The 12,032-nt window shown below is 42.3% G+C and overlaps 1 protein-coding gene across 1 annotated transcript; it reads left to right on the top strand.

The window, feature by feature from the left end:
- Window positions 1-1,343: 1,343 nt before the first annotated feature.
- On the top strand, window positions 1,344-12,032 carry LOC141110440 (phospholipase A2 inhibitor NAI-like). The gene is made up of 5 exons (XM_073601788.1): window positions 1,344-1,660; window positions 5,515-5,628; window positions 9,202-9,348; window positions 9,472-9,615; window positions 11,317-12,032. The coding sequence occupies exons 1-5, from the start codon at window positions 1,597-1,599 to the stop codon at window positions 11,508-11,510; spliced, it is 663 nt and encodes a 220-aa protein (XP_073457889.1). The 5' UTR covers window positions 1,344-1,596; the 3' UTR covers window positions 11,511-12,032.

Raw genomic sequence — 12,032 nt, 5'->3', positions numbered from 1 at the left:
CACGGTTTAGTGACATGATATCTAACAATGCGTAAAAAACAAAGTCCGACGGGACCCTACCTGCGACAGCCAAGCCAGACGCGCGGTACGAACTACGAATCGGTAACACGGACTTCGAAACTCTCGAGCACGGAAATTTGCGAAAACGGGAACTTGCGAGACAAGAACTAGCGGACGCTGGCATTCGAATCGTCGGCCTAGTGACGTATATCGCGCACAGGAAACCGACAAGCACCACAGGTGAGCGGGCTGCTTAAATACCCCCCGGGCTCCTACCATAAATTCAGGCCACCATACTGGCCTTCCTACATATATACACATATAAATATATATAGACAGACAGATCTATATATGTATATACCGTGTATATATATATACAGTAGCTCACAAAAGTGTGTATATCCCTCAGATTTTTGTAAATATTTTATTATATTTTTTCATGTGAGAACACTGAAGATATATATATATATATAAGATATATATATGATATATATATAAATATATATATAGAGAGAGAGAGAGAGAGAGGGGGAGAGAGAGAGAGAGAGAGAGAGAGAGAGAGATATCACTCTATATATATTTATCTCTCTCTCTCTACATATATTATATATCCTCACAGTGGTGTAGTGGTGTAGTGGTTAGCACTTTCACCTAGCAGCAAAATGGGTCGCTGGTTAAAATCCCAACCACAGCACCACCTGCCTGGAATTTCTCCTTGTGCCTGTGCGGATTTCCTCCGGGTACTCCGGTTTCCTCCCACACTCTAAAGACATGCTGGTAGGTTAATCAGATCCTGTCTAAATTGGCCCTAGTATGTATGAATGTGAGTTAGGGACCTTAGATTGGTAGAGACTGATGTAAATGTACATGTAAAGCACTGCATAAATTGACAGTGCTATACAAGTACCTGAAATAAATAAAGTATATATATATATATAATGTATGGGGATTTTGAGTAGCTTTCTAGCAACAAAAAACAAATCTTATTTTTGCTTTGAAACAAAAAGTGTCAGGATAGTCCTGGGCTTCAAGTGTTTAAAAATGAAAGAATTGCCCAGGGTGACAGGTGGTGAATTACTCCTGGACAGAAAAGAGTTAAATACATACATACACTGCTCGGGGATATTACAGATATCATTGTACGGGATCATGACAGTAAAATCTGATTTGGCCAAATGTCAAGATGTCCCAATGCGAATATGAGAAAGACATGACAATTGTTGATGAATAGAAAGGGATGTCTCGGCGAGGTGTGTACAAGGTGTGTACATTCCATGGTAGAGTACGGCTACAACCGGGGATAAGAATTATTACAATGTATGTAAATCCCAGAGATAGAAGGATTTCCCAGAGATAAGAGAAGGATTCACTTTACAAACACGTCAGAGTAATACCTTCCTAGGTGTCATTGATGACCTCACCTGAGGGCCCCTTGGTTGTACATGTCACCCTTCTCTTTAGTAGAGTTACACCTTGTCCCTTTCTTCTCCCTCCTCCGCCCCTCCTATCCCCGTCATTGTCTCTCCCACACCCAGTTCAGCTTTAGAGACTTTGCAAACACCGTCTATACATTTTACATCGATCTGCAATACTTGGATGTCTTCTAGTACCATGGCCCTTTTTGGAGTCCTCTGTGTGCTATCTGCGCTTACGACTACAGGTAAGTGCGACTTTTGCCGGTGGAAAATGAGTTTTAATTGGCTTTGTAGGAAAAATTGAACCCCGGTTTCATAGATTCTTTATATCTCAGGCAGCTTTTGTGTGTGTAACTGTTCAGCCACACCGAACGCGGCTTTGAAACCGTCCGATTTCAAAGCCGCATGTCAGTGCGACTTGGAAGGCACATGTGCGATTTTCATGCAGCTGAACTTGCAAAAAAAAAAATGGCGGACAATAGGGTGCAACTTGTCAGGCGATTTGAAACGATCAAAAATCGCATGACAAGTCACATTGGTGTGACAGGGGGCTTAGGACCTATTGGGACTTTCAGAATCGAGAAATGTTACTGCATTTTCCTGCAATGCATCTCAAAATGCATTGCAGAGCGTTGATGTGCCATTCGTTGGGAATGAATCCAACATGATGTACAGTGTAGTGCAGCCCAGAGCACTACAACACACATACTGTATGGGGGGGGGATTCAATAAAGTTTCGGAGCCACTTTTCTGGAGTAAGACTATTTTTTGTTTTGTCCTTCCGCCACGAGTTGAAGGGAAGAAGATCAATTTCCCCATTGACACAATCACTGTTGATAGGGGAATCTCTAACACAGCGCAGGGATCCTTCCCCACTGGCAGAATACAATGATCACTGTTGGCTGCTATAGCTGCGGGCAGTGATGGCTATAGCTGCGGGCAGTGATCACTATAGCTGTGGGCAGTGATCTCTATAGATGCGGGCAGTGATCACTATAGATGAGGGCAGTGATCGCTATAGCTGCGGGCCGTGATGGCTATAGCTGCGGGCAGTGATGGCTATAGCTGCGGGCAGTGATGGCTATAGCTGTGGGCGGTGATCGCTATAGCTGCGGGTGGTGATCGCTATAGCTGCGGGCGGTGATCGTTATAGCTGCGGGCAGTGATCGTTATAGCTGCGGGCAGTGATTGCTATAGCTGCGGGCGGTGATGGCTATAGCTGCGGGCAGTGATCACTATAGCTGCGGGCAGTGATCGCTATAGCTGCGGGCAGTGATCGCAGGCAGAAAATATGACAGGCTGTTTGTACTGAAGCCTGTCGATGGATTGACTTCAGCACAACCAGATTGCCTAAAGATGGATTGAATCTCAGCCAATCCCTGCTGAACCAGCCAAGATTTAATCCATCTGTGGCCGGCTTGAAGTGGTTGTAAAGGCTCAAGGTTTCTTTACCTTCAAGCATTCACAAACATTTATAAAAAAAGTTTGTGTGCAGCAGCCCCCCCCCCAATACTTACCTAAGCCCCATTTCGATCCAGCATGGTGCATTAGAGCAGCGCCTCTCTCTTTCTCCTCACTGGCTGAGACATTGGCTCCCGCTACTGTCAGTCGCAGCCAGTGAGCCAATGAGGAGAGGGCAGGGGCGGGGCCGAGCCGCACTCATAGCCAGCCACTTGCTCTGGAGGCACACGGCAGGAGGGAGGGATCAGGGCTGCTCTGTGCAAAAACATTGCACAGAGCAGGTAAGTATAACATGTTTGTTATTTACAAAAAAAAATGTAAAAATCTGTCTTTAATACCACTTCAGTACCGGAAGAATTGGCTGCTGAATGACCGGGCCATTTTTTGCGATTCGGCACTGCGTCGCTTTAACTAACAATTGCGCGAACGTGCAACGCTGTTCACGAACAAAATTGACATCTTTTTTTCCCCCACAAATAGAGCTTTATTTTGGTGGTATTTGATCGCCTCTGCGGTTTTTATTTTTTGCGTTATAAACAAAAAAAGACCGACAATTTTGAAAAAAACACAATTTGTACTTTTTGCTATAATAAATATCCCCATTTTTTTATTTTTTTTTTTAAAAAAGCTAATTTTTTCTCAGTTTAGGCCGATACGTATTCTTCTACATATTTTTGGTAAAAAAAATTTGCAATAAGCATATATTGATTGGTTGGCACAAAAGTTATAGCGTCTACAAAAAAGGGGATAGTTTTATGGCTTTTTTATCATTATTTTTACTAGTAATGGCGGCGATCTGCGCTTTTTATCGGGACTGCGACATTATGGCGGACACATCGGACACTTTTGACACATTTTTGGGACCAATGGCATTTATACAGCGATCAGTGCTAAAAATGCACTGATTACTGTAAAAATGTCACGGGCAGGGAAGGGGTTAACACTAGGGGGCGATCAAGGGGTTAATTGTGTTCCCTAGTGTGTGTTCTAACTGTAGGGGGGGAGGGGACTGACTAAAGGAAATCACAGATGGTGATTCCCAGCTATTAGGAACTCACGATCTGTCTCTCCTCACAGAACAGGGATGTGTGTGTTTACACACACACACACACATCCCTGTTCTGTCTCTCGTATCTGCGATCGCTCGTGGCCAGGGCTCGTGGATCGCGCGCCTGCTATCCCGATCCCGCGAGCCGACATACAGCTACGTCGGCTCGCGGGATCGTGCCTACCTACCGCAGTCTAATGATGGCGGCTGGTCGGTTAAGCGGTTAATACCACTTCAAATTGTTCTTGTTGTGCCCCGCACACACGGTCGGACATTGATCGGACATTCCGACAACAAAATCCATCGGATTTTTTCCGATGGATGTTGGCTCAAACTTGTCTTACATACACACGGTCACACAAAGTTGTCTGAAAATCCTATCGTTTTGAACGCGGTGACAAAAAACATTTACGTCCGGACTATAAACGGGGCAGTAGTCAATAGCTTTCATCTCTTTATTTATTCTGAGCATGCGTGGCACTTTGTCCGTCGGATTTGTGTACACACGATCGGAAATTCCAACAACGGATTTTGTTGTCGGAAAATTTTATAGCCTGCTCTCAAACTTTGTGTGTCGGAAAATCCGACGGAAAATGTGTGATGGAGCCCACACACGGTTGGAATTTCCGACAACAAGGTCCTATCACACATTTTTTGTCGGAAAAATCCGACCGTGTGTACGGGGCATTAGGCTTCATTAAAAAAAACAAAAAAAAAAGACGCATATACAAAGTGTTTTTTTAATTATGGGTGTGATCACAGCTGCATTGTTTTCAATGGAGTTATTCGCACAGGTGCATAAACATGAGCTGCTTTCCGATCCGTAACACAGAGTCCAAAAAATCTGTGTCTAAGAACATTAGATTTGCACACTGATGCATATAAATGCATGTATGTGAGTTTGTAATCTCATGAATTAAGTCTAAACAGAGGGGAAAAATAAATGATCACTATGTACCCATACATGTCTTCATGCATTTAAACGCATCTATATGCAGTGTTTTACTGATCATTATGCAGGGACCTTTCTCCTAGAAGAGACACGTGTAATAACCTCAGTAACATTTTTATGCTCATGTGAATGAAGCCTTAAGGCTTCATTCACACGGCCATTAAAAAAAAAAAAAAAATGCATATACGTGTTTTTATATATGGATTCTAAAAACAAATGCGTTCTTTCACACAGGTGCGTCTTCACATCCGTAACACAGAATCCAAAAATCTGCCTGTAAGAAAATGCGATTTACAGTATGTGCTCACACATGTAAACATATACATGGCAGAGGCAGTGCGATGCTTTTGGGAAATGTTCTGCTGGGAAACCTCGGGTCCTGCCTTTCATGTGGATGTTACTTTGGTGTCCATGACTCAATGGGTCAGGGCTGTTGTAGCAAAAAAGGGGGGGGCCGTACCCAATATTAGGTGGGTGGTCATAATGTTATGGCTGATCGGTGTCTGTGGATTCCATTTGCCTACCTACCTTTTGTGTCTTGTTGCTTTCCAATGACATTATGACAACATGGCGATACGACTTGACATTTTTGTTTTATCATTTTATGTTTTTTTTTATTTACTTTTATTTTTTTTTAGGGTACTCTTTGTCCTGTCAGTTGTGTGTGGCTTCAGATCAAAATTGCACCTGGGTAAACGTCCTGTGTCCTACAAATTATGTCTGTGGAATGAAGCTCATGAAAATGACAATAAGTAGGTTTTTGTTTTTTCATGTACAAAGTAAATACATTGTTTATAAAATGTAAACAAATAAATAATCTATCTATCTATCTATCTATCTATCTATCTATCTATCTATCTATCTATCTATCTATCTATCTATCTATCTATCTATCTATCTATCTATCTATCTATCTATCCCCCTTAAATTTTTTACTCTTTGTTATATTGCAGCCATTTGCTAAAATCATTTAAGTTCATTTTTTCCCTCATTAATGTACACACAGCACCCCATATTGACAGAAAAACACAGAATTGTTGACATTTTTGCAGATTTATTAAAAAAGAAAAACTGAAATATCACATCGTCCTAAGTATTCAGACCCTTTGCTCAGTATTTAGTAGAAGCCCCTTTTGATCTAATACAGCCATGAGTCTTTTTGGGAAAGATGCAACAAGTTTTTCACACCTGGATTTGGGGATCCTCTGCCATTCCTCCTTGCAGATCCTCTCCAGTTCTGTCAGGTTGGATGGTAAACTTTGGTGGACAACTATTTTTAGGTCTCTCCAGAGATACTCAATTGGGTTTAAGTCAGGGCTCTGGCTGGGCCATTCAAGAACAGTCACAGAGCTGTTGTGAAGCAACTCCTTCCTTATTTTAGCTGTGTGCTTAGGGTCATTGTCTTGTTGGAAGGTAAACCTTCGGCCCAGTCTGAGGTCCTGAGCACTCTGGAGATGGTTTTCGTCCAGGATATCCCTGTACTTGGCCACATTCATCTTTCCCTCGATTGCAACCAGTCGTCCTGTCCCTGCAGCTGAAAAACACCCCCACAGCATGATGCTGCCACCACCATGCTTCACTGTTGGGACTGTATTGGACAGGTGATGAGCAGTGCCTTGTTTTCTCCACACATACCACTTAGAATTAAGGCCAAAAAGTTCTATCTTGGTCTCATCAGACCAGAGAATCTTATTTCTCACCATCTTGGAGTCCTTCAGGTGTTTTTTTAGCAAACTCCATGCGGGCTTTCATGTGTCTTGCACTGAGGAGAGGCTTCCGTTGGGCCACTCTGCCATAAAGCCCTGACTGGTGGAGGGCTGCAGTGATGGTTGACTTTCTACAACTTTCTCCCATCTCCCGACTGCATCTCTGGAGCTCAGCCACAGTGATCTTTGGGTTATTCTTTACCTCTCTCACCAAGGCTCTACTCCCCCGATAGCTCAGTTTGGCCGGACGGCCAGCTCTAGGAAGGGTTCTGGTCATCCCAAACGTCTTACATTTAAGGATTATGGAGGCCACTGTGCTCTTAGGAACCTTAAGTGCAGCAGAAATTTTTTTTGTAACCTTGGCCAGATCTGTGCCTTGCCACAATTCTGTCTCTGAGCTCTTCAGGCAGTTCCTTTGACCTCATGATTCTCATTTGCTCTGACATGCACTGTGAGCTGTAAGGTCTTATATAGACAGGTGTGTGGCTTTCCTAATCAAGTCCTATCAGTATAATCAAACACAACTGGACTCAAATGAAGGTGTAGAACCATCTCAAGGATGATCAGAAGAAATGGACAGCACCTGAGTTAAATATATGAGTGTCACAGCAAAGGGTCTGAATACTTAGGACCATGTGATATTTCAGTTTTTCTTTTTTAATAAATCTGCAAAAATGTCAACAATTCTGTGTTTTTCTGTCAATACGGAGTGCTGTGTGTACATTAATGAGGAAAAAAAGTGAACTTAAATGATTTTAGCAAATGGCTGCAATATAACCAAGAGTGAAAAATTTAAGGGGGTCTGAATACTTTCCGTCCCCGCTGTATATATACAGTATATACAGGCTCTCCTGACTTAATGACCATGTTCTGTTCCAACGACCAGGTTATTACACAAATTGGTCGTTAAAAGAGGAGCTAGAAATAATTAATATTTTAAGCATTGTTAACTACTCTTCTGTACTGTATTCTGAAAAAAAAAAGGTCTAAACACAAAACTCCAACTCAATTACGTTGTTTTAATTTGCATAAGTACCAAAAATTCTGTACTGTACAATACAATGATGTACAGTACATGGCTCGGGTCAGGAGAGCTGGTCATAAGTCCGAGCGGTCAATAAACAGGTAAGTCATTAAACAAGGGCATCTGTAAATATATATATATATATATATATATATATATATATATATATATATATATATATATATATGATACACCTAAGTGCATGTAGGTGCATTTACACGCATTTAAGTGCCAGGAGTTTATTCATTTCAATGGTCAGTGTAAATTAATATTTTGGCCAATTAAATAAATAAAGGCCCAAGTGCTCGACGTGCTTAATTACGGCTAAATGCATTTTTGGATGCTGCTTTCCTCCTGCCAGGAGAAAGGCATTCAGACGAGTCCGCTGTGCATGAGGCCTTCATGTTGTGATACCATTAAAGTATGTGGCATAGGTGTGCGCAGCCTGTTCCATTGGAGGGTGCACTCCAAAGCTCTAACACCCATGTGGGTTTGTGCATGTGTATAAATACCGAGAGTGTCAGTAGGGCAGAGATTGGTGTCAGTAGGGGAGTGGATGGTGTCAGTAGATTTTATTTATATTATTATTTTTTTTAACAATTTTTTAGGAGCCCCATTAGGGAGCTTTCGTGAAATATAGGGGGTCCAAACATTGGGGAATCTGCGCCACACGTGGTGATTAGAGTGTGCACACCTATGGTATATGTTCTGTTTTTGAATTATTCTATGCATTAGAGATAGATGCATACCTCCCAACTGTCCCTGATTTGGAGCAATGTCCCCTCTGTCCCTCATTCCTCCTCATTTGTCCCTCATTTTGCTCTGATCTATATAGATGTATCTGTAGATCATAGGCGTGCGTACAGAGTGTGCCAGGTGTGCCTGGGCACACCCTAATCACCCCCATTCCCCCTGTTTAGACTCCTAATATTTCACCAAAGCCCCTAACGGGGCTCCTAACAATTTTGTAAAAGAAAAATAATAATAAAAAAAACACTAAAAAATAGAATAATAAAAAACTACTGACACCAATCTCTGCCTTCCTGACACGGTCAGTGTATATACACGGGCACACAGGGGCATACAGTATTTGTTTGAGCTTTGGGGTGCACACCCTAATGCAATAGGCTGTGCACACCTATGCTGTAGATTTATATATCAAAAAGTGTTTCCCAGCACTAAAACTTTCATTTGATTTCTAAATTGCTGCCTTTGTAAATTCCAAAAGCCAATATAAAGGAATAGTAGTGGTAAAAAAGCACTTGTGGGTTTAACCAATCTTTTTTTTTTGTACAATTCTCCTTTAAGAGGGCGTGGCAAGGGGTGTGTCCTATGCCTGCATACTTTTGCTGATAGGTGTCCCTCATTCTCATCTCAAAAAGTTGGGAGGTGTGTAGATGATAAGTGTGTGCCAGAAAGATAAGAATTTGGTCCTAATATAAAATATTCTTATTATTATTTCTACAACTTTTTGCTGTTCTTAGGCTTAGATACATGTGAACTTGCAAAAGATAAATCTTAACCTTATTATTATTTTAACCCGATGCCATCTTTACTATGATCTAACCACTCCTTCCTCTTCCTCCTTTTCTCAGGTGGGAACAGCACTGACATAGTGAACAGACTGTGCTCACCCCCAGATCAGTGTAATATATCTGGAAGTGTGACAATTCCCGGTGGTACGGTGCAGGTCGGAACGTCTTGCTGTTACACTAGTGATTGTGACCCACCAATGCCGATATGTAAGTATCACCTCATAGCTTTCAAATATCTGTTTACAAGAATGGGTGCATGCAAAGAAAATATATTTTAGCAAACACACATTATATATATATAAACTACCTCTAATTCTAAACTTTTAACAGTGTCAAACAAGGCAGATAACAGCACAAATGGAATAACGTGTCGATCCTGCCTCACGGTCAACTCTAACGGGTGCTACGACTCCAACACCATTCATTGTACTGGATCTGAGACCAAATGCCTTCTGCAAACCACAAAAATAACAGGTAACATTGAAGTAAAAAAAAAAAAAAAGAATAGTATAACCAGAATGTTAATAATATTACTTTTCACTCCATAGACATGAGATAGTAATCTGATTGTACAAGCTGGTGCCTAATGCTAATGGCTGATTGTGCATGTTTAAACAGACACCCCTGTGCCAGGTGTATCTTGGGGGCAGCAACAGTAATTAGCCTGGCAGATTTCAGGTGGATGTCTCCTGTGTCCAGTGGGTATATGTTACAGCCAGTGGGCACCTGCTGTGGCCAGTGGGTATTCTCTTACAGCTGATGGGTGTTTCCTGCAGCCTGTGGGTGTCTCCTAGAGCTTGTGAGTGTCTCTTGCATTGTGGGTGTCTCCTTCAGCTAGTGGGTATCTCCTACAGCTGGGGGCTGTCTCCTAGAGTCAGCAGGTGTCTCTTAGTTTCAGTGGGTCTCCTACAGTCAACGGGTGTCTCTACATTCATTAGGTGTCTTCCACAGTCAACCAGTATCTCCTACAGTGGGTGTCTCCTACAGTCAGCGGGTGTCTCTACATTTATTAGTTGTCTCCCACAGTCAACCAGTATCTCCTACAGTGGGTGTCTCCTATAGTCAGCGGGTGTCTCTACATTCATTAGGGGGCTCCCACAGTCAACCAGTGTCTCCTACAGCGGGTGTCTCCTACAGTGGGTGTCTCCTACAGTCAGCAGGTGTCTCCTACAGTCAGAAGTTGTCTCCTACATCAGCAGGTGACTCTACATTCAGCAGATGTATCCTACAGTCAACCAGTATCTCCTATAGTCAACAGGTGTCTCCTACAGTCAGCAGGTGTCTTCTAGACTCAGTGTGTATCTTCTTGAGTCAGCGGGTGTCTCCTACATCAGCAGGTGACTCAACATTCAGCAGGTGACTCAACATTCAGCAGGTGTATCCCACAGTCAACCAGTATCTCCTACAGTCAGCAGGTGTCTCCTACAGTCAGCAGGTGTCTTCTAGACTCAGTGGGTGTCTTCTAGAGTCAGCGGGTGTCTCCTACAGTCAGCCAATGTCTCCTACAGTGGGTGTCTCCTACAGTCAGCAGGTGTCTCCTACAGTCAGTAGTTGTCTCCTACATCAGCAGGTGACTCAACATTCAGCAGGTGTATCTTACAGTCAACCAGTATCTCCTATAGTCAGCAGGTGTCTCCTACAGTCAACCAGTATCTCCTATAGTCAGCAGGTGTATCCTACAGTCAACCAGTATCTCCTATAGTCAGCAGGTGTCTCCTACAGTCAACAGGTATCCCCTTCAATTAGCAGGTGTCTCCTACTTTTATCATGTGTCACCTACAGCCAGCAGGGGTCTCATACAGCCAGCAGGGGTCTCATACAGCCAGCAGGTGCCTTCTATAGTCATCAGGTATCTCCAACTGTGAGTAGGTGTCTCCTACAATCAGCATGTGTCTCCTAGCTTCATTGAGTGTTTCCTGCAGTCAGTGAATGTCTTGTATAATCAGTTACTGCTTCCTTAAGCTAGTTGGTGCCTGCTGCTGATGGTTGTTTCCAGTAGCTAAAATATCTCAGCTACCGTCACATGCCAACCCTTAATATACAGTTATCTTCATATCCAGTCTGTAAGAAGACTGGATTACATTCATCGCATGTCTATGGATCATTTCTTTAACTTTCCAAAACAGTCTTTTTAACATATAACTAAGAAAGGAGTTATGATTTGTTTCTTTGCAGGGACATCGCCAGTAACAGTGGCTATGAGAGGTTGTGCCACGGAGGACATATGTAGCCTGGGCAGCCAGTCTTTCAACTCCAGCAGTTTCACATCTACATACAATTATATCTGCACGAGTCGGAGTATTCGCATGTACAGTCTTGTCTCTGCACCAACCCTGGTTTTCATTCTTTTGGTGAAATATGTATTATGAAAGATCTAAAGCCGATCTGTGGTCAGTGATGTAATATATTTATTAAATGGGCTTTGTCAAACCTTTGTTAGTTCCTACTATGTGGATCTGCTGGCGGGATCAACATGTAGAAGACTATAGCATGAGGAGGACTTGTAAAAACAAAAATCGCGGTTGATTTTGCCCAACGTTCACTTCATATAAATGAAAGCTCTTTGTACTGGCTGTGATTGGTGGGTGGAGTTGGGAACTTGGATGCAGAAATCTCTTACTTGAGTCCACAGTATCAGTCAAATAAATAAATAACGGGTAATGTAATGTCCTTGGATCCATTTACAACTGAATCAGTTTTGGGTGGGCTCCTCGAGGCTAATATGGAAGAATGAAGTCAAATTAAAGGTCGTCTTTGTTTTCCATCAATGTTTTTTTTCTGTATTATATAGAATCTATTGTGCTTATGACATATGGTAAAACCTGGGAATACTTTGTAAGAAAATATGTAAACAATACATAGATTAAATAAATAAATAAATTATTGGCAAA

Source organism: Aquarana catesbeiana, linkage group LG10, assembly GCF_042186555.1.
Source record: "Aquarana catesbeiana isolate 2022-GZ linkage group LG10, ASM4218655v1, whole genome shotgun sequence".
In the NCBI taxonomy this organism is placed as follows: Eukaryota; Metazoa; Chordata; class Amphibia; order Anura; family Ranidae; genus Aquarana; species Aquarana catesbeiana.
The sequence above is the reverse complement of the archived record's forward strand: the minus strand, read 5'-3'. Positions and strand labels throughout refer to the sequence as shown.